Raw genomic sequence first — 23523 nt, 5'->3', positions numbered from 1 at the left:
TACATGATAATACATGTTATCTTTATTTTACAGATGAAATTCAAAGATTTATGAGGACACACAATTTGGAATCTTAGCGCCGAGTTTTGAACCCAGTTTTGGTCTACCAAAGCGTGTACTCGAAAGTCCTGTTGCCATCACCCACAAAGATCTTATTTTTAATCCAAACCTCAGTTCCTGTGGAGAAAGCACACTTGAATTAGTAAATAAAAGTCAAGTAAGTCTGAGGGTTGGAGGGACTGGTTCTTTATTTTAAAAAGATACTTGTCAATTTTCAGTATCAAAACAGTTGCACTATTGGTTTCTCTTTCTCCCAACTGGCCCCCAAAGAGAGCACATCAAAGGAGAGTACATTTTAAGCCAGTAAGCTGCAGGATGCGCACCTAACAAAATTCACAGAAACCTCACCAAAAAAGGGGAGGGGCTTGGGTAAGGAAAGAAACTTTTAAAGATCAGCACACTGCCAGCCCAGACTGGAGTGAGCTCTCACAGCCAGATGGGGTGGCCAGTATACCCCAACCCCAAAGAAGCAAAGTTTCAAAATAATACAAAACTTAAAAAAAGTTTTGTACATAAACTATTCAAGATTTCTCCAGCACTGATACAAAGCACAATGAGATGGCACTTTTAGAGACAGCAGCTTCAGACCCAGAAAAGGGTGATGAGATGAATTTCATATGGCTAAATCAGTGACAAAAACATAATTTTCTTTCTTTCAAGGTAAAAAGCAAGTAACTGGTCATCTCAACATAAGGGGCACATGATCCATTCTGTGAACCACTGGGAAGGGGGTTAGATGGGACAGGATTTGGTCTCTGACAGAGAGGTCTCGTTTTAATTTGTTTGGTCACTTCTGATGAAAAAAATAAAACTGCCCAAAGATACCTTAAAGCTGAAACCTGAATATCACTTTTTTTTTCCTTTGTTTGGCTAACTCCTCCTAGAATCACCTGTCTGGTTTTGCTGGTACTTGGCACAAAGCAATAATTCCCCATAGTAGAGTCTTTCTCTGGGCTCTGTTTGGCTCAAGGTAAGGCAGGCCCATATCTCCTTCCCTTCTAGGGAGAGGGCAATATGGATTGAGCTGAAAAATTACCTTCTACAAGTGAAAAAAGGGATTAGACTGCTGCTTGAGAACTGTGGCTTTGGAATGTTGTACAAATGGTGCTACACCAACAACAAAAAGGTAATTACAAAATGTATACATCACAACATGCTTTTCAAGACACTTTGCATTGTGCTCACATTCCCTTAAATGTTGTTCCAAAAGTTGCTCAACCTCTAGCCCAACCAGAATCTCTGGGAAGAGGCAGAAACAGTTTGGCGAAAAAGACATGTGGGGGGAGGGGGAGGCAGCGAAAGGAGAAAGCAGCCTTCCAGTTAAAAATCAGCCCTCAGTTTAAAGGTCAGCTTCCAGGCAGGCTGGCCTCAGGCGGAGTCAGGGTCAGAGGAAGGAGCAGCAGCGGGGCAGGACTGGGGCGCTCTACATCTCATTCAGGTCAAGCAGAGTCTGGTCCAGCATCCTTTGTGTACAGAGGTGTTCCTCTTTGGTGCATTTCAGTTTATCTAATGGGGGTAAAGGAGAGACATTACAAAACCAGAAGTAAATTTCAAGGCCTGACCACTCTGAAGATTGCTCCTGTTGCAGGGAAGCTGCAGACTAATAAAGCAGCAGCTGCCTTCTCAGCCAAAGAAGGGAGATACTGCATCACTCGATTTTGCAGGGCCTCTGGCTTGCCTACTGAAGTTGCAGGTGCCTCTGTATTTCTGGGGGAGTTGGGAACCTTATCATTTTCTCTTCCTCCCACTCCCAACCAAGCCTTATAGCTTTCGGTCCCCAAAGCAAGCAGTTTTAAACATCATCCACTCTTTTAGGCTTTCCTCACAGAGAACAATACCTACTTGAAGTGGCTCACTGGGGTTTGACCGCTGAGAATGAGGATTGTATATTTCTACCAGTAGAAATATCAGAATCTCAATTTGAGAAGGGTATAGGGGGATTCTTGTGCACTATATAGGCTTTCCTCAAAAAGTAAAAAGGAATAATTGATGAGATAAATAAAAGAAAGCCAAATGTACTATCAAGCATATAGGTATAAGCAAAACCTTGAGATTTTTCAGTTTTTGTCCAGAAGTAGCCTGCGACAGTTATTTAAAATTAAACATAAAACCAGGAAAAAGCAAGAGGGAAAATGTCAGGAGGGAAATACTCAGATCTTTAAGAGAAGGTGATGGCACACAGATCTATTATTATCCCACACCCTTTTCTTTCCCTTCCCCTTTTTGCACCCAGTCTGAAGAACCCATTGCTGGGCCTGCAGATGAAGCAGTTACAACATCTTGTCAAGTCATTCCTTTTATTATTAGAAAACATCCATGCAAAGGAACATATCCTAGTCAGGGCACAAATGAAAGAGCAGATAAAGATTGAAAACAAAACTGTCCCAGGTTTTCTCACTATAATCTCTTGGGCCCCTCCCATCATCATCCACAATCTTCTGAAAAGGGATAGAAATGCAGTAGTAAATGCTCCTACTTTACAGGAAGTCAACAGTATTCTAATTGCCACAATTAAAAAGCAATTTGCTTAGGGCAATTTAGTAACTTTTAAAAAGACAATCAGCTTTTTGCTAAGGTCCAGGTCAGTGGTGTGAGCAATAAGCTGTTTAATAGGCATCAGGGAGCCCTGCCATCAGTCACATAGATCATGCAGCGTTAGCTTCAGCTCATTAGAAAGCAGGCGGTTTCGCTCAAGTTGGCTGTAGAGATGCTCTGCAGCAGTAACGGAGAGAAAACAAGAGGAGAGGAGAAAGGAGGAGAAAGAGAAAAAGGGAAGGTTAGTACTCTAGTTCCAGATATAAAGTTGAGACTTTCAACTAGCTGGCATACATAACATGCATCTATAAGGCAGAATGGATACAGGGAGGATTCAGACAGGGCAATTAAGAGCCAGTTGATGTAAAGACAAAGAAATAAATTAAAAAGACTGAAAAGTTGGAAGGACATTTTGAGGAGAAAAAAGCATCTCCTTTGCAGTATTTATTCCCTGGGTTGAGAAATGGGTCTGAGACAAGTCAAACAGGCCAGAGAGGAATACAGCTGAAGGATAAGATATACATTTATAATAATAAGGGTCTGAAAGGACCAAAGTGCAGAGTTGACAATTTCCTGTAAAAGCATTTAATATAGCATTATGAATGGTAGATTGAAACAAATATCCCTACACCCACTCAATCTTAATACTTTCTAATGCTTTTTGTTGTTGGTATGGGAATAGACCCATCACAGTGGTTTATTCAATCAAAATACAACTTCTCCCTTTCTAAAAAACCCCAAACCTGTTACGGTTAACAATATACCCAGCCCCATGGAATGTAAATTACTGGTACAGGCCAATCAAGACTATCCTCCCTTGCAGCTAGAGATTATCATGTGATCCAGTTCTGGCCAATGAGATGGATAATCTGTTGGGAGCTTCTGGGAAACATTCTTGCCTTCAAACATGGTATGATGACTAAAGCTACATATCTCAACCTTAAAAGACCAAAAGAATTATAGAAAGTCCAGCTATATCAGGCCACAAATGCTCAAGTCTAACCTTTTCATTATGCAATAAAAAAACCCACCATATTTATTCTAGCTACTGTTAAGCTGTTTCTTACAGTCAAAGCATTTCAGATGCAAGTAGTTAAGTGCTCCAGTCCCTTGGCTTTGTCTGGATTTTCTACTTGGGAGAACACTTAAAAGAGGCGGTACTTAAGAACCAAAATCCATCTGACCAGCACAAGGGTAATGGAAATTTGGGTACAGCCAGGCTAAATTCCTTTATGGTCGACTAGTATCAGTCTCTGAAGTTCACAAACAAGTTTCTGCCTATGTTTTAAATTGTCTTGCCTGCCTGACCAGGCGGTGGCGCAGTGGATAGAGCGTCGGACTGGGATGCAGAGGACCCAGGTTTGAGACCCCGAGGTCGCCAGCTTGAGTGCAGGCTCATCTGGCTTGAGCAAAAAGCTCACCAGCTTGGACCCAAGGTCACTGGCTCGATCAAGGGGTTACTCGGTCTGCTGAGGGCCCGCGGTCAAGGCACATATGAGAAAGCAATCAGTGAACAACTAAGGTGTAGCAACGAAAAACTGATGATTGATGCTTCTCATCTCTTGCTGTTCCTGTCTGTCTGTCCCTTATCTATCCCCTCTCTCTTTTTTTTTTTTTTTTCATTTTTCTGAAGCTGGAAACAAGGGAGAGACAGTCAGACAGACTCCCGCATGCGCCCGACCGGGATCCACCCGGCACGCCCACCAGGGGCGATGCTCTGCCCACCAGGGGGCGATGCTCTGCCCATCCTGGGCATCATCATGTTGCGACCAGAGCCACTCTAGCGCCTGAGGCAGAGGCCACAGAGCCATCCCCAGCGCCCAGGCCATCTTTGCTCCAATGGAGCCTTGGCTGCGGGAGGGGAAGGGAGAGACAGAGAGGAAAGCGCGGCGGAGGGGTGGAGAAGCAAATGAGCGCTTCTCCTGTGTGCCCTGGCCAGGAATCGAACCCGGGTCCTCTGCACACTAGGCCGACGCTCTACCGCTGAGCCAACCGGCCAGGGCTCTATCCCCTCTCTATCCCTGAAAAAAAAAAAAATTGTCTTGCCTGACCTATGGTGGTGCAGTGGATAAAGTGTTGACCTGGAGTGCTAAGAACACCAGTTCAAAGCCCTGGGCTTACCCAATCAAGGTACATACAGGAAGCAACTACTATTGAGTTGATGCTTCCTGCTTCTCCCCCCTTTTCTTTATCTGTCTTTCTCTCAAAAAATCAATCAATAAAAAAATCTAAAATAATAAAATTGTCTCGAGATCCCAATATGAAAAAGATACTTTTCTGCTGTAAAATCAATTGGATCTGACAGCTGACTGTAGGCACTGCTCTGGCATCCGGGCTCCTGAGCTGAAGTTTTCCCCAGTTCCACCTGAAAGCTGAGGCCAGTATGGTCCCAATAATACTTTCCACTTTAAGTACACTATCAAAACAGAAAGCATATATGTATAGAGATCCTGGAAGGGAATATCCAAAAATATAAGCTGTATTAAGGGCTAGAAATTAGTGAACTTTTTAAATTGCACGACCTTTTAAACCATTGGTTCTCAATACAAGTGATACTGCCCCTCCTCTCCCTGTAAAGAGGAATTTAGAAATGTGTGGAGGTTGGTTTTACTTGTCACAATAATTAGAGGGCCCTACATATATTTACTGGGCAGGTGACAGCAATAAGTAGAATTGTTCTGTATACCCCAGAATTATTCTGGACTACTTAACAAAAGTCCATCATTGAGAAACACTGTGCTGGTCTATATAAGCTCCATGAGGTCTGGCATTGTACCTATCTTAGTCATCAGGACACCCCTTTCATATACAATAGATTCCATGTGCAGCCTGACTCCTCTGTAGCATCCACATCCAAGTTTGTCAGTGTGACTCCCACTCCTGTCTTAGAAGGTGTAATCCGAATCTTACCCCTCAAAACAGACTGGTCAATAGGGTTTTGTTCCATTTAAGGAAGAAAATAGAGACAAAGAAGTGGGAGCATTTTATCGCCTGATTAATTCCCAGAACGCAGAGTTCCCTAAGAATTGCATGAGGGCAGAAAGATAGATGTGGTTGTTCTCACACAGCGAACTTACTAAATAAAGTTTCTAATTCTGCTCTCTCTAGTGACTACAAATTCAGAATCAGATACCTGCTCATTAAAGTTCTTGGTTCCGCCTGTCCTATGGTGGCGCAGCGGATAAAGTGTCAACCTCGAACACTGAGGTCGCTGGTTAGAAACCCTGGGCTTGCCTGGTCAAAGCACATATGGAAGTTGACGCTTCCTGCTCCTCCCCCCCTTCTTTCTCTTTCTCCCCTCTAAAAAAATGAATAAAATCTTAAAAAAAAAAAAAAGTTCTTGGTTCCCTGATAATAACAAACAAAAAAGGCAATCCAGAGAATCCATGTGGTCTAATGTTCCTTTCAGCCATGTCTAATTAATTAGGGAACAACCTCATGAATGCTAGACAGACATCTGTAGGCTTCATCAGCTGAATTATGTCAATTTCATTCCGTAACAGGAAAGGGGCAGGGACCCAGAGTAAAGGGAACTCGATCAATTGTTAAAGCCTCTAAATTTAAGGAATGAGAGAGACCAAACAGATTTTGATTTGGGTTTTTACTTCCCTCCCCCAATGTTGAGGCTGGGGAGTACTCAAACACCACCACTGAAAGGAAGAGACTGGGTGGGGCTCAGATAAGGCTGCCTGAAATAACAAGTCAGTTCCACCCGTTAGGTAACTTGGGGTTCAGCCATGTTTTGTTCTTCATTCCATCAACCGGTAATGAGGAAGTGAAGAATATACATTATCAAACTGTGGTTCCTTCTTAGAAATTAAAAAGAAAAAGCTAAGAAGTCAATCAAGTGCTTTAGTCTGAGATTATCAATGATGCCTGACCCCACTGCCATAGCTGGTCCAGGCTTAAATATCCTAGGCTGGTTTCTGCAAGGATACAGGTATTAAATGAAAGAGTGAATTTAACAAGACATAGTATTTAAATTTTACTCAGCTTCCCTGGCTTGCTGGTCTGTATCCTTGCTCACATCAGTCATGGCCATGGGGAAAGACAACAGCTAACAGAAGAATACTTCCCTTTTTTCTTTTTCTTTTTTTGTATTTTTTCCGAAGTTAGAAGTGGGGAGGCACTCAGACTCCCACAAGCACCCAACCAGGATCCACCTGGCATGCCCACCAGGGGGCGATGCTCTCCCCATCTGGGGTGTTGCAGGCGGAGTCATTCTAGCGCCTGAGGCAGAGGCCACAGAGCCATCCTCAGCGCCCGGGCAAACTTTGCCCCAATGGAGCCTTGACTGAAGGAGGGGAAGAGAGAGACAGAGAGGAAGAAGAGGGGGAAGGGTGGAGAAGCAGATGGGCGTTTCTACTGTGTGCCCTGACAGGGAATCGAACCTGGGACTTCCACAAGCTGGGCTGACGCTCTACCACTGAGCTAACTGGCCAGGGACAATACTTCTTTTCTTAACTCCATTCTCTCTTCTTTCTTTTCTAAGAAGCCTTTCTCTGTGCCCAAGTCAACCCTTCTGCCCAAATGTACTTAAACATGTAGCATTATACTATCCAATGCAGTAGCCACTAGCCCACCAGCCACATGTGCCTTTTAAAACTTAAATGAACTAAAAGTAACACAATATTTAGCCTCTCAATATTAGCCACATTTTGCATATTTTCTACCAACTCACTCTTTTGCTCCTTAAAATATGCACCTCTCCTTAATCTTAAGGCTCAAAGTGTACCCTTCAAATTAATGTATCAATGACAACATCTCATCTTCACTTATCTTCTTTCATAACCTGTTGGAAATTGAGAATCACTGGAATTCACCCTGCCCTGAACTTCATAAAGTATCACTGCTACTCATTCTGCTTCTGTCCCTCCAAACAATTCCATTAGGCTTCCTCCTCTATAGATTTTCCTCTTTGCTTAGTTCTTTTTATATTTGCAATCATCTTTTAGTGTACTTCCATGGCCTAAACTGCCTATCACCCTTATAAATTCCCAAATCTTACACCAACCTCTCACCCTCAAGCCCCAGGATTTTTTTCACTTGGCTACTGGACAGTTTTTCACTTATATTCTTCTCTACTTTCCCATCTCCCCAAACTAGGACCACATGATCTCCCTATACCTTTAACATCACCATTTTCCTATGCTCAAAACCAGTCCTTCTCGCCTGACCAGGTGGTGGCAGTGGAGAGAGCATCGGCCTGGGATGCTGAAGACCCAGATTCAAAACCCCGAGATCGCCGGCTTGAGCATGGGACCAGACATGACCCCATGATCACTGGTTTGAACCCAAGGTCGCTGGCTTGAGCAAGGGGTCACTGGCTCAGCTGGAGCCCCCACCCCTCCTCCCATCAAGGCACATATAAGAAAGCAATCAAGGAATAACTAAGGTGCCACAACTACGAGCTGATGCTTCTCATCTCATTACCTTCCTGTCTGTGTCTCTCTCTCTTGCTTAAAAGAATAGTCCTTCTTAAGTTTTCCTCCTCACATTTAGTGGCCAGGCCTTCAAAATACCTATCTCTTTACAACCATTACTCTATTTCAAACTGCAATAAACCCACTATTTCCCAAAATATGGCACAGTCACTGCTAGTGGTGGTGAGATGTCAAGCAGTATGCATTTGAGAAGTTTTTAAAGATTACTCAATGTGCATTAGGAAAAACACTTGCACACATCTAACCTTTGATTTCAAATTAGAATTGTGTAGAGTAAGAATAAAACAAATATTAAAACAAGAGTAAATTTGAAGAAAATAATGTTGGCAGCAAATGAATATGGTAAGTCCCCAAATGGTATGCAAATGACTGCAATTTGGGAATCACTGTCTTAAAGGATCACTTTGATAATCTGCTTCCCACCTGACTAGATGGTGGTGCAGTGGATAGAGCATTGACCTGGGATGCCAAGGACCTAGGTTCGAAACTCCAAGGTCTCAGGCTTGAAAGTGGGCTCACCAGCTTTAATGTGGGGTCCCAGGCTTGATGGTGGGATCACAGACATGACCTCATGGTTGTTGGCTTGAGCCCAAAGGTCACTGACTTGAGCAAGGAATCACTGGCTCAACTAGAGCCCCCATCAAGGCACGAATGAGAAAGCAATCACTGAACAACTAAGGTGCCAAAACTATGAGTTGATGCTTATCTCCCTCCCTTCCTGTCTGTCCCTGTCTCTATATTACTTAAAAGAAAAAGAAACAATCTGTTTCCCTTCCAATATATAACTCAGTTGCCAAGTTAACTCTTCACAGATCATAACACATCTTTATTCAAAATAAATCTCTAGTGGCGACCCTGGCCGGTTGGCTCAGTGGTAGAGTGTCGGCCTGGCGTGTGGAAGTCCTGGGTTCGATTCCTGACCAGGGCACACAGGAGAAGCGCCCATCTGCTTCTCCACCCCTCCCCCTCCCGCAGCCAAGGCTCCACTGGAGCAAAGATGGCCCGGGCGCTGGGGATGGCTCCATGGCCTCTGCCTCAGGCGCTAGAGTGGCTCTGGTCGCAACAGAGCAATGCCCCGATGGGCAGAGCATCGCCCCCTGGTGGGCATGCCGTGGATCCCGGTCGGGCGCATGTGGGAGTCTGTCTGACTGCCTCCCCGTTTCCAACTTCAGAAAAAAGAAATCTCTAGTGGAATCCCTAGCACCTATAGCCTGATTTCAGCACACATCTGTTCCTTCCTATTGATATCTACCTATACAGAGAACTTGTGCCCTTCCCATTTCTGTGTCTACATTCTTTTGCTTCTTTTTCACTGTAATTTTCAGTGTCCACTATAACTCAACCAAAGTCTGCTTGTCAAAAATCCAATGTTTTGGAACCCAGTGCAAATGAAAAGGCAAGTTTTAACATGTTAAGTACCTATTACAGCCTCTTCATGAGTCTTTCCTAAACATCCCCAGAGGAATCATTCTTTTCCCTCTGAACTCCCACAGCACGTTATTTTTTGTAGCACTTATCACACATCTTTAGCTGTATATATATATATGTTCTGTCTACCACTAGTTCCTGAGCAACATGCAAGTAGAAACAGCACCTCCATCTTTGATTATTTCTGTCCCCACCTTAATACCCTGTGCCTAGAAGATACCAGTAAGTGTTAGCTGAATAAATATGAATCTGTACCTTAATCTCAAAGGCTGTGTGGCAGAAAGAAGTGGTATGGACAGAAAGAAATCTGAAATTGAGATCTAAAGTTTTAGATCATGCAAAACCTCTCTACCTGATTGTATTTGTTTAAAAGAAAAGTGAATTTTAAATATATAGTGTGCTGAGAAACTGAAGTACTAATTGAACAACACTTAGGTGCTTAGGTAAGTACAAGAGTGACCACTAACCACTACACCACCCAGATTGTACCACCTCTGCTATATAAATGGGAATAGGAGTTTGCAAAATGTTGGTATTTAATTTTGTAATATAAACCAGGAACAATTTTACTAGGAGAAATTTATCATATTAATGCATGTAATAAGTTATTACCACCCCGTGTACATTATTTGAAATAGGCATGCTTGGTTGTTTGTTTTTCCGATAATAATCATTTATCACTTGTCTCATATCCGACTAACACATCGTAAGAAGCAAATGGTAGTAAGCCTCAAATACGCAAAATTTCAAGAAGAAAACATAAAACTGTTGAAAATTCTATTCATTATGTATTTCTGTGACTTGGGATGCTAGTTTTAGTGGTAGTGTATTTGGGTCCACCAGATGTTCGGAGGATGCACCTCTTAAACCACTGGTAAAGGTAGAAAGTGTGTACTGGAAGGCACTTCACTGGTCTCCTGACCTTACTCTATCAGGAGAACCTGAGGAGAGGATGGAACATTCCAGGTGGGATAATTTAAGAACCTGGATGACCTCATTCAGTTTGAATAGTAAGACTAGAGTTCCTCTATTAGTTCACCACTCTGACAGACTCAGATCAGTTGAGTTTAAATATCAAGAAAAAACAGACACACACAAAAGTAGTTTTGATTATATAGTCAGAGGAGAGAGAGTCTACGATAGATTTTCCCCACATCACACCACCAAGGCTCCTTCTTAGGGACAGCAGCAGCTTGTCAATGACACAAATGCAGGGTAGCATGAGGCTTCCAGCAGCTTAACATTTTAATTTGGGGTGGGGGTGGAAAAGAATACATAATTTGCTTTGTGGCCCCCCCACCCATCCTAATTCCTTGGGGACCAGCCAGGCTGACCCAAATGGAATCCAGAGTGAGAGTGGGGCGTTGGGTTTCCCGAGGAAAGGGGGCAGATCCAGAACAGAGCAGAACCGTTGGTAAGTTATCTGTATGAAAAAGTAAGGAAACTCTAGGTGAGAAGAACTGGCATCAATCTACATGACAACTTGGGAGAAAGGAAGCGGAGAAAAAGGAAGAAGTGGCAGTAGGAATGATAAAGGAGAACCAGACACTATAGCCTGAGTCATGTGGCTTCTTTTCAAGGTTAGTGGAAAAGATACAAAGAAGCAGATTAGCATCAAGATCAGAGATCCAAAGCAAACAGGTGAAGTCCCCAAACTTTTTGGTGCTTTTTACTACCTGGCTTGCTCTGGGACTAAAATTTGGGAATCAAATTCAATTTGTAGGTAAATTTGATTATGGGTGTTTCCCCAGAATTTTAATCAAATACACCGGAGGTCTGAATTTTGTTATGTAATATAGGGCCCAAGCCACTAGTTCTCTGGGCCCTTTTTCCTTAGTTAAATGATGACATAATTCCATCTTCAGCAGTATCCTTCAATGACTAAAGGGACTATGAATAAAAATTACATTTAGATCAGGGTTCTAGGGCTGACTTTAGCTCAGCGTTCTTTCGAGTCAAGCTCGCTTGTTGGATCAGGGTTCTACCACTGATCCAAGATTAAATGCCTCCCGAGCTTTGCCAACAAGTAACCAGCACCAATGTTTTAAAGGTAAGGGTGGGGATTCTAGTGTCCAGAGGATAAAACCAAAGCATTCTATGCACAGTATATACCCCCACCCACCCACAAGCCAAGGTCCCAGCCCCAATCTGCTGTCAGATAGTTACATAGAGGTCATGTCATTGAGGGCGTGGTCCAGCTCCTCGCTAATGGCCTTGTACTTCAGTTTCTGGGCATAGAGCTCATCTGGACAGGCACAGGAACCACAGGGAGGAACGAGGGGACAAAGTGAAAGGTATCAAAAGCAGATGAAGAGAGGGAATCATTAGAAATTAGGGAAAGTGTGACTGTGGGTCTAATACCACAGTTAAGAGCACTTCTATACTAGCAGCCATAATAGGCCATTTTCAGATTCACTGTCCCCAGGACAAACTGGACTTCTTGACATCTCTAATCAAATGCAGCAAGGGTTGAGAACCTGGGCATAGTCATGACTGGAAATTCCTATTAACAAAAACACTCAAGAGGTTACCACTGCCATCTAGTTAACCCAGTTTCTAGTAGTGATGATGCTTAATTTAACAAAAATCAAAAACAGAGAAAGTAAATACTAATATCATACACTTCTCTAGCTACCAAGCTTAACCAGTATTCTTGGCCCTTTTGTTCTACAGGTTGCCTCCCCAAACTCTCCCAAGGTAGGAATAACGTGCTACCCAAAGTGTATCAAAAGAGATTATTAACACCGAGTTCTCAGAGCAAACAACACCTACCCTTGTTAGAGGGGACACTGTTGACAAATTGTGGGGACAGGAAGTATAAATATTTAGAAAGCCCCTGGCATTGGCCAGCTCTTGAGACACGGTTATTCCACAGCTGCGTCTTGCAGAGGTCCCCCACGATTTGAGTGGTGAACAAGACTGCCAAAAGTAGCTATGAAGTGACGTGTTCTTGTTGCCTTCTCAAATTATGGCTACCCTTTTAATCCAGAAACTAAAGATTTAAGACTACTAAATTGGTGATAAATGTAGATATTATCCGTCTTCGAGGGAAGGATGCAAATTTCAGAATATTAGGTAAAGTCTTACTAAAGGAAAAGATCAAATATAGAAAGACAATTCTACTCTAGGATTTGAGCTACTTCAGCTAGTTGTGGCACGGCACAGGATGCATGCCAAGTCACTACCAACTCCCTCCGGTGTCCAGGTAAAGGGAATAATGGTCAATGGGCAAGGTGTTCCTCTATAATTCTGTATTTTAGTCCCACTCCCAGGCTCCATACCTTCCAAATCATCAATTGTCTTTTCCAACTTGGCTACTGATCTCTCAGCAAACTCAGCTCGGGTCTCTGCCTAGGGGAAATATGAAATGAGTCAGAATCAGAGTTGAACAATACAAATAAGAGAAGAATCTCTGTTATCTTTACACCTTCTATTTCTATACCTTTCAGAACCAAAACCAGCCAGTTTACATTAGCCTTATATACCTCTAATGTTTGGGTCCTTCCCCTCAGCTCACCTCCTTGAGTTTATCAGTGAGAATCTTTATCTCTTCTTCATATTTGTCTTCTTTTTGAGAGTACTATAAGAGAAGTAGATTAAAAATTTCAGAGTAAAAATTACTTACAGACAATACCGCCCCCAACTCAACATTTACTCTTACACTGAATATATTCTTGGATTTAATGTGCTGAATGGTTGGTTCATAACAAAGAGCAAGGGCAGTTTCTAGACAATAGGTCCTTAAATTTCACACATCACTGTCCTTTAGAGCCTAGATATACTTATTTTTCAAATAGACCTAAGCCAGGGGTCCCCAAACTACATGCGTCCCCCTGAGGTCATTTATCCAGCTCCCGCCGCACTTCCGGAAGGAGCACTTCTTTCATTGGTGGTCAGTGAGAGGAGCACAGTATGTGGCGGGGACGCAAAGCGCAGCGGCGCTCACGTACAGTACTACTTCCGTTTTGTTTTTTTTACTTTAAAATAAGATATGTGCAGTGTGCACAGGGATTTGTTCATAGTTTTTTTTATAGTCCGGCCCTCCAACAGTCTGAGGGACAGTGAACTGGCCCCCTGTGTAAAAAGTTTGGGGACCCCTGACCCAAGCTTTTATTTTATTTAGATCAACCCAGGGTGGTGTTTTTCCTTTCCCCTACTTAATGACTAGGAAGTGTAGTGATCCCCAAGGCCACATGGCTGAAACAGTCCTGCATGATGATAAAGATAAGTCTTCTGTTTTTATTGTTTAGGTATCAATCTGATACTATCTCTTGGCCCCATCTATCTGCTAGAGCAGTGGTCCCCAACCATTCTGGGCCACGGACCGGTTTAATGTCAGAAAATATTTTCACAGACCGGCCTTTACGGCAGGACAGATAAATGTATCACGTGACAGAGAAAAGCGTCAAGCGTGAGTCTTAGAGACGGATGTAACAGAGGGAATCTGGTCATTTTTTAAAAACAAAACATCCTTCAGACTTAAATATAAATAAAAAGGAAATAATGTAAGTTGTTTATTCTTTCTCTGAGGACCGTTACCAAATGGCCTACTGACCAGTACCAGTCCGCGGCCCAGGGGTTGGGGACCACTGTGCTAGAGAACCTATTAGGCCCCATGATTATTGCCATTCAGTCCAGTAGGAGCAGTCTGAGGAGAACATGACCCCAGGCACCTGAGACCATTAAGTTATTTTAACTAAAGTAATCAGAACTAGCACTAAACCCAGAATCCAGGTAAGAGTAGGTGGGTAGGAAGCGATTACTTCTCACTGGATTATAAAAGGAGTGAGTTTCTCCAGTTTTTCATGAAGGGTAGGGCTGGGCCCAGGCCCCCAAAGCCTGTCACTTTCACAAACCAGCCCCTACCTTCTCCGCCTGAGCCTCAAGTGACTTGAGGTTGTTGGTGACATTCTTCAGCTCCTCCTCCAGCTCAGAACACTTACTGTGAATATTTTATATACCACAGGAGAGGAAAGGGAAAGAAGAAGAGAATAAAAAAAAAAAGGGAGGGGGAGAGAGACACACAGACATGAATTGAAACTATATGTAGAAAGAGTTGGAAGGCATACCAGGGAAAGAGAAGACCCCAGGAAATCTGATAAGTATCAACCCTCCGCCCTCCACCATAGACCAGGTCAGGAGCTGAACCCTTAAGGGCTAGGCCTCAAGAGTGTCTGGACACCAATAAATAAAACACTCGAGAGAAATCACAACCAGGAACAAGTAGTAACTGTTTCCTGGGGTGGAGGTGGGAACTAATGCCCACCCAATAGTCCCCCAAATCGCCCAAGGGGAGGAGAAACCCTGTGGAGAGTCAGTGAAGCAACGAGGAAAGAAGAGATGGGAATGCCAAGATGTGGAAAAGAATGGAGCATTCCATGAAGAGATGAGAAAGCACTCAACAAATCAACCAGTGGAGGGGAGGCAGCTGCAAAACAAAAACAAAACCACACCATACATATAACCTCTCCATGGGCTTAATGGTTAGTACCTTTTCTTCAGCAGCACTCAGACACTTCAGGTTCTGGTCCATCAGTCTGATCTGCTCATCCATCTCTCGGCAACGGCTGTTAGTGATAGTCACGGGGATCGCACAAGCCAGGTTGTGGGGAGGGAGAAAGGTCAAAAGGGAACACAGCAAGAAAACAAGCAGCAAAATGGAAAAAAAAAGTTTTTTGAAAAAAATGGGTAGAAAACACCACCATGATCATGATATGTCATGTCTGAGGAGAGGGGAATGCAAGGGAAGCACAAATATATATGCACCAGCACCAACTTTGTTATACAAGGCCCATAAGGTGCCAACACAGAAGCCACTCATGCCTGCCCTTGCCCTGAAGTTCCCAGAAGATTGACAGTGATAAATAGAGACAGAGCTAAGCTAGTACAGTCACTTCAATGCCTCAAGGAGAAATAAACTCCAGGTGGAAGAACCCAGTAGGGTCTTCTAGTTAACAGTTTACCACTTATTAGTCTTTATTTATTTTCCCTCAATTTATAAACCCTCCCTACAGGAAATAAGAAAGCCTCCAATTTGTCACCTGTCACTAGTCAAGAGCATAAAACTGTTCAAGGCCATTCACTGGCCCTAAAAAAGCATTATAGATAATGCCCACTCTCTAGGCCGTGTTTAACAAGGTTGAATGAACGCTAGCTTATTCACATTAGTGCCCAAGCAAAAGGGGAAGAGACAATAGAGAGCAAAGATTTGGGGAGCTAGATACTCACGACTCTGCAAGCTCAGCTCGTTCCTCTGTGCGTTCCAAGTCTCCCTCAATAATCACCAACTTACGAGCCACCTGTGGGAGAAGGCCAAGGTACAGCTCAGCAAAGAAAAGGAGCTATTTCCCTCTCATGATTCTTTTCAGAAGCCCAATGTCACTGACGAGAAAGGGACAAACAAAAGGTGCCTTGCCTCTTCATACTTCCTGTCTGCCTCTTCAGCAATGTGCTTAGCTTCTTTGAGTTGGATTTCCTGGAGTTCCATCTTTTCTTCATCTTTTAAAGCTCGGTTTTCAATAACCTTCATACCTCTGTCAGAAACAATAAGGACAAATATGGCATTGACACTCTCAGGAATTTCTTATCAGCTCCACTCCAAAAGGACCAAGAAGTGCATGTATAAAAAGCCATATCTCTCTGCTTGCCACTCAAAAAGAATTCCCATAGCACTTCCTACCTTAGTTCATTTTGTTTTAAACCTTTATAAAATACATTTAAGATATTAAATATTTAAGTATAGTCTAAGGGCATAAAGAGTCTCTCCACATCTAGTCCTGCTTATCAGAGATAGTCACTTATTTCATGATCCTTCCAGAAATGTATTCTATAGATAAAACGCAAAATATCTCATCTCTACTTTCCCACACCTTAAAGGAATCATATATAGTGGTCCCTCATCTGTCGCGGGGGTTAGGTTCCAGAACCCCTGCGATAGGCAAAAATCCATGAAGTAGCGACCTTATATTTTATTATTTATACATATTTTAAGGCTTTATTTTTACTTAATATTTTTTAATGTTTTAATTAATATTTTTATATTTTCAACTTTTTTAGGCTAGAAAATGCTTATTTTACCACAAAAATAATTAAAATATATAAAAATATCTACATACTGCAAAATCCTGCGATACAAAATTAGATATATACAATTTAAAAATCCATGATACAGTGAGACCATGAAAAGTGAACTGCAATATGGCGAGGGACGACTATACTACACTGTTCTACAATTTGTTTTCCCCACTTTCTATAATTTGGACACTACTCTGCACTAGTACATACACAGATGGCTGTCTTACTCACTTTCACAGCCACACCGTGTTAATGTGCTCCCAGTGGGGCATTTTTAATTCTGAAAGGCCTCGGTTTGATCTCACACAAGTTACTACACATCTCTGCTCTAGTTTAACTCACATATGGCAAGGAGCCAATTGGCTGTTCTCAACAAAGATGAGTTGTGATTTGGTTCAAGGACTACGGTTCTTAATCCTGAGCACACTTTAAAATTATTGGAGGAACTTTAAAAACATCAATGCCCAGTCTAACCAGGCAGTGGCACAGTGGACAGTGTTGGCCTGGGACGCTGACGACCCAGGTTCGAAACTCCAAGGTTGCTGGTGTGAGCGCAGCTCATCTGAATTGAGCATGGGCTCACCAGCTTGAGCGTGGGATCACAGACACGACTCCATGGTTGCTGGCTTGAGCCCAAGGTTGCTGGCTTGAGCAAAGAATGACTGGCTAAGCTGTAGCGCCCCCACCCCAGCTGCACCTCTCCTTCAAGTCACATATGAGAAAGCAATCAATGAACAACTAAAGTGCTGCAACAAAGAATGATGCTTCTCACCTCTCTCCCTTCCTATCTGTCCCTGTCTTACTCTCTCAAAAAAAAAATAATAATAATAATAATAACTCAATGCCCAGTTCCACCTTGCAATGGATTCTAATTGAACTATGGTAGAATCCAGGTATTCTGATTTTTTTAAACTCCCATGTTTCTAACACTACAGCCAGGATCAAGAGAGTTAATTAAACCACTGATTGCTGGGCTCTACCTGCAGATATTCTGATTCATATATTAGGGAGAGAGGCTGAGAATTTGAATTTCTACCAAGTTCCCAGGTGCTGCTGGTCTGGAATCTCACCTTGAGAACCACTGCTTTAAAGGAACTAATCTCATCAATAACTTTATGATGCACTAAGTGGAGGTCATCCTAATGATCCCACTTAGGGATCAATTTATAGAGAAACACTAGTTACAAAAGAGTCACAGGGCCCTGGCCGGTTGGCTCAGTGGTAGAGCGCCAGCCTGGCGTGCAGGAGTCCCGGGTTTGATTCCCGGCCAGGGCACACAGGAGAAGCGCCCATCTGCTTCTCCACCCCTCCCCCTCTCCTTCCTCTCTGTCTCTCTCTTCCCCTCCAGCAGCCAAGGCTCCATTGGAACAAAGTTTGCCCGGGCGCTGAGGATGGCTCTATGGCCTCTGCCTCAGGTGCTAGAATGGCTCTGGTTGCAACAGAGCAACGCCCCCAGATGGGTGGAGCATTGCCCCCTGGTGGGCATGCTGGGTGGATCCTGGTCGGGCGCATGCGGGAATCTGTCTGACTGCCTCCCCGTTTCCAACTTCAGGGGGAAAAAAATTACAAAAAAAAAAAAAAAAGTCATAGGGTCCAGCTAATCCATATCAATCTTCAAGTGGAGAGAAACTGTAGAACAGAAGGGATGAGGATAATATAAGACAGCTAGCTGTTTTTAAAAACAGGTCTATTAAGGAAATCTTTCTTTTGAAATGCACACTTCATTAGGCCCTTCTACACACCTCTCACTCTCATCAGCAGCTTTCTCAGCTTCTTCCAGCTTTTGCAGGGCAGTGGCCAGGCGCTCCTGAGCACGGTCCAGCTCCTCTTCAACCAGCTGGATTCTACGGTTCAAGGAGGCCACCTCAGCTTCAGCCTACATTTGAATAAAAGAATGGGAAAAGGAAGCAGAGGCATGGTGAAAAGGAATAAAACTATGACAGTAAGACTGGGGTTGCCTCACCAGGTGGTGGCGCAGTGGATAGAGCGTCTGCCTGGGATGCAGAGGACCCAGGTTTAGCATGGCTCATCCAGCTTGAGGGCAGGATCATAGATATGACCCCATGGTCTCTGGCTTGAGTCCAAGGTCACTGGCTTGAGCTTGAGCAAGGGGTCACTCGCTCTGCTAGAGCCCCCCATCAAGGCACATATGAGAAAGCAATAATCAATGAACTAAGGAGCCACAATGAAGAATTGATGCTTCTCAACTCTCTCCCTTTCTATCCTTATCTATCCACCCCCCTCTAAAAACAACAACAGCAAAACAAAACAAAATACTGGGGTTAACTACCACGAAGGAAGCTAGAGTCTAGCGGGGTATAACCTGTCTTAGCTTAGATGCATATAAGATCTAACAGACATGATTTCACATGGAAATATACATACAAATGTATGTATATCTATATCTATCTATCTATCTATTTATATCCATACACACACCTTCCTGTCTTCTTTCATAGACAAACTCCCATGTATTCCACAAGAAGAGTGTTTTAAAACTCAGTTCCTTGCCCAGTTCAGTGTTACTAACACCCCCTTTCTGGACTCAGTTCAAGTGCCTGAACATATACAAGTGTCAGAAAAGGAAACTAGTGAAGGGTTCCTTCTGCCTGAGCTCTGGCTTAGGTGTTCTCACTCTTTTTTAAAATTTTTTATACAGGGACAGAGTCAGAGAGAGGGATAGATAGGGACAGATAGATAGGGACAGACAGACAGGAATGGAGAGAGATGAGAAGCATCAATCATCAGTTTTTCGTTTTGACACCTCAGTTGTTACTTGATTGCTTTCTCCTATGTGCCTTGACCATGGGCCTTCTAACCCCTTGCTCGAGCCAGTGACCTTGACCTTGGGTCCAAGCTGGTGAGCTTTTGCTCAAACCAGATGAGCCCGCGCTCAACCTGGCAACCTCGGAGTCTCGAACCTGGGTCCTCTGCATCCCAGTCTGACACTCCATCCACTGCGCCACCGCCTGGTCAGGCGGTGTTCTCACTCTTATAAGTGTCTCAGAAAGAGAAATAAATAAGAAATGTTCCTCAAACAAGGAATACTAGATTTTCTATTAATCTGTTGCTCAACTCAAGTTGTTAACCCTCTGATTACCCTACCCCAGTGGTCGGCAAACTCGTTAGTCAACAGAGCCAATATCAACAGTACAACGATTGAAATTTCTTTTGAGAGCCAAATTTTTTAAACTTAAACTATATAGGTAGGTACACTGTTATTAACTTAATTAGGGTACTCCTACACTGGAGTACCCTTTGTGGAAGAGCCACACTCAAGGGGCCAAGGGGCCACATGTGGCTCGCGAGCCACGGTTTGCCGACCCCTGCCCTACCCTCACACACCAGGAGGACTAGCCAAGAGATTCATGTTTCCAGAATAGCCTTCCAAACCAGAAAGTGAAAGAATGGTCCACTGGGATACAGGCTCCCCATCTTTTAATTTTATGTTTTTAAATTTATTCGTTGAGTTTAGAGACAGAGGGATGGGATGGGGGGGGGAGAGTTCGAGAGGGGGAGAAGGGGAGAAGAGGAGGGGGAGAGCAGGGGAAGAGAAACATCAATCTGTTTCTATGTGTCCTGATCAGGGATCAAACCGGCACAGCAAACTCTACTATCAGGATGATACTCTAACCAACCAAGCTATCCGGCCAAGGCTTCCCACCCTTTCAAAGCTGAAAACAAGGGGCTTCTGCTGGCTAAAAGTACCTGCTTTGATGACAGTACAAAAAGAACTAAGGGCAGAAGAGAATGTCTTCCCCTTGCCAACCGCCACTCCTCCAAATTTCTGAATTGTGACTTTCTCCTCCCCTACTCATCCCCTTAGCCTCATGCCTCACCTCCAAGTAGAGTTTAGGACAACCCTCTCCCTGGCCTCCACCCCACAATCAAGCAAAGGCTAGAGTCCAAGAAATCCCATGTCTCCTCCTTGGTAATGGAATGAGAAACAAGGAAAGGAGGCAGCTGCATGTGGATGAATTTCACTGGTAGAAAAGCCTCCCTCCTATGACTGCCTTTCCCTTCCCACCTTTACTGGTGGCAAGTATGCTGACTGCCACAACCAAAGAAGAATTTAATCTGCCCTGCAAACTACCCAGTTCAGATGCTTATCCAAGTGCTTGGTAAACACAATCTCTCTTCTACAGCCCAGATTGTGCTTGAATTCTATTACCCTGATTTCCTTCCTGGCAGTCAGGGGTGGGGGCAGCTATAAAAATAATCTGGGCCACTAACCCCTATGGGGAAGAATACAGCCCAAAAAACTCCTGTTAATAATCAGGTTATTTGACACAAAAATTTCCAAACACAAACATGGGGGGTTCAAGGGACCAGGTGTGTGTGTGGGGGGGGGGGAGTGGGAAATATAACCACTAACTTACAGAAAAAGAAAACTGAGAAGCCTACATACACTGAATTTACTAACAAACCATTTGTCTCTATACTATTCAGAATACCATAAAGATAAGTATTCTCTGGTCTTGTCTCTTCCAGGAAGACAGATGTGTCCTAGGGCAACATACATTTCATCCCCAAATTCAAAAGGTCAAAATTACAAGAATAAATCAGGCCATCAGGCAAGAACTATGAAACACTGCCAGTATAGTTTATCTCACCCCCACCCCCAGATACCTGGAACTAAAGGAACTAAAAAATAAAATAAAATAAAAAAACAAAAATGAAGACTGGAACCATATTTGGAGGAAGCTCATGTAATCTCAGTCCCTTTCCAGCTCACCAGTAGTTAGTTACCCAAGGAGTGGAAGATAACAGGCTATGGGGGCGGAGGGGGGGAGTGTTGCAAAGTTTCCATGACAACAAGCTGGCTCAGGCAGTTTCTCCCACAAATCAGCCTTTACAATAGAATTCCTCACAAGGTTGAGAAGGGAGGAGGAGAAAACACATCTTGGTGCCCTCACAAGAGCATGCACACATTAAACAAGCCTGCATCAAAAGCAGAACCAAGATGGGAGTCCCAGCAAAAGCTTTCAGAGACCCACCCCTAGACCCCGACTAGAGGAGGGCAGTGACTGTTCTCCTTTTTTACTTTCTCCTCCCAGAGGATCTGTTCTCTTTAAAATGAAACAAAAGCTTTTTTGAATCAAGATCTGTTACTATGTTTAAAGGGAAAAGGAAACACATCTGATTTTTTCTTCAAACCAGAACCTATGCAAAATGCATGTCAATCAGTCCTGCCAAGACACTGAGTGGGACTAACTTCTGCAAACCAGAATGGGAAGTATAGCCCTGGGAAACATTGTTTTATGCTATTCTGATCGTTCTAGGTGTAACATGCCCAGATGTGGTTTTGACCTTTCAGCCACCCACATCTGCACTGAGGTCCTTCCTTCAGATAATAACAGAATTCTCCACTGCCCAGGAAGCAAAGATCCCAAGGGGCAAGGGAGGAAAAACCACAGCAATCTGGTCACCTAAGAAGATGGCTGACAAAAGCTTGGGTCCTGAAACGAGTTTGGGTTGAATACCTACCATCTTCCATGCTACAGAGGTTCCCCCAAAACACCACACCCCTCAGGGCAAGAAACTGACAGGGCACTGGTGCTAGAAGGTAGATCAGGGCCAAGGACAGAAGAGGATTAGCCTAAACCTGGCATTCTGCCACCCTGGGGTTTCTCTTTTTAGACAAAAGCCACAGGAAATTTAAAGGAAATGAGTAATGAAACTCAGGCTTGTGCCCTGCTAGTAAAGGACTGCTCCAGTTCACTGTGTTCACAAATGTATCTACCCCGGAGATACTGTGTCCTTGGAGACTTTAATTTCACCAAGGGGAAGGCAAGTTGGAAGGGAGTAGCGCTATCAGCCCCAGAGTAAACAAAGGTGGAGTCTAAGTGGAGGCACTCAGAGCAAAGGGCTATTTGCCTCTCCCCTATAAGTACATGCTCTAGTATGAAGGGAAAGTGAGGTAATCAGCAGGAAAGCAAATCAAACCAAAGAAAGGTAATAAAAAGCCTGTTAGTCTTCCAGACCCCACATATGGGAGAGAGCCACACAACAGTCAGACATCCTAACCTGCTTCAGAGACTAGGAATTTGGAAATAAGGCCAGAATTGAAATTGATGTTCTAAGCCCACTCACTGACTCCCTCAATAGCATTTCTAATTTTTTTAGACCACACACACACACAAAAAGGCAAATACCAAGGGATGTTAGGAGAGAGGTAAGATGAACTATACAATTAAAAGTGGTCAAAATGGTCACTTTATGTTGTGTATATTTTTGCCATCACGGGGGGGGGGGGGGGAGGCATAAGGAAAAAGACTGCATTTAAATATTATGTTGCCAGCCTGACCTGTGGTGGTGCAGTGGGTCAAGCAACAACCTAGAACGCTGAGGTTGCTGGTTCCAAATCCTGGGCTTGCCCAGTCAAGGCACATACAAAAGGCAATTACGAGTTGATGCTTCCCACTCCTCCCCACCACCTTTCTCTCTCTCTCAAATTAATAAAATCTTTAAAAATATATATTTATATTTCACATATATATGATATATGATATATGGTGCCATCTGTTTAAGTTCAGCAAGAAATGCAAAGGAGACTCAAAATTGGAAGTGGATTTCACAAGACGCTACAATATAAAAGGTCAATCTCTAGGCCAAAGCAGGAAGGAAAGATGGATCCCAGAACTCAGCTCCAAAGTCAGCCAGTTTCCAAACAAGAGCTGGATGTTCACACAAAGCAACCAAAAAAACGAACAATCTCACTAACAGCATGTGATACCACCAGGGAGTGCTGAGCTTCTAGCACTAGAGGGAGGTGTCTGCAAAATCCACATTCCAGAATGTCCTAAGAGGATATAACAGGTAGCCCCAGCACCACCACCACCCTTCCCACAGGTGTTTCTTCAGGAGGGGTTCAAAGTTCACTAGAGCAGAAAAAAAAAAAAAAAGATTAGGCTCCCTCAATCTGGGAAGTAAAAGATACTAGTTTCATCAATATTTAACTATCACCCTACTTCCCCAAATG

At 43.5% G+C, this 23523-nt stretch overlaps 1 protein-coding gene across 11 annotated transcripts in view; it reads right to left on the bottom strand.

Annotated features, from left to right (window-relative positions):
• Window positions 1–230: 230 nt before the first annotated feature.
• Window positions 231–23523, bottom strand: part of TPM3 (tropomyosin 3) — a 35288-nt gene continuing 11995 nt past the window's right edge. For 2 of the 11 annotated variants that reach the window (XM_066262035.1, XM_066262040.1), the window contains 8 exons: window positions 18284–18417; window positions 15883–16000; window positions 15696–15766; window positions 14959–15034; window positions 12985–13047; window positions 12749–12818; window positions 11634–11712; window positions 231–1566 (listed from right to left, as the gene is read on the bottom strand). In XM_066262035.1, coding sequence (XP_066118132.1) covers window positions 1563–1566; window positions 11634–11712; window positions 12749–12818; window positions 12985–13047; window positions 14959–15034; window positions 15696–15766; window positions 15883–16000; window positions 18284–18417 — 615 coding nt within the window. In that variant the 3' untranslated portion in view covers window positions 231–1562. Of the gene's footprint in view, window positions 1567–2340; window positions 2773–10659; window positions 10891–11633; window positions 11713–12748; window positions 12819–12984; window positions 13048–14333; window positions 14410–14958; window positions 15035–15695; window positions 15767–15882; window positions 16001–18283; window positions 18418–23523 lie in introns of those variants that run through there. The other 9 variants (XM_066262037.1, XM_066262041.1, XM_066262034.1 and 6 more) reach the window with 6 other exon arrangements.

The sequence above is a fragment of the Saccopteryx bilineata genome, chromosome 2, assembly GCF_036850765.1.
Source record: "Saccopteryx bilineata isolate mSacBil1 chromosome 2, mSacBil1_pri_phased_curated, whole genome shotgun sequence".
In the NCBI taxonomy this organism is placed as follows: Eukaryota; Metazoa; Chordata; class Mammalia; order Chiroptera; family Emballonuridae; genus Saccopteryx; species Saccopteryx bilineata.
The sequence above is the reverse complement of the archived record's forward strand: the minus strand, read 5'-3'. Positions and strand labels throughout refer to the sequence as shown.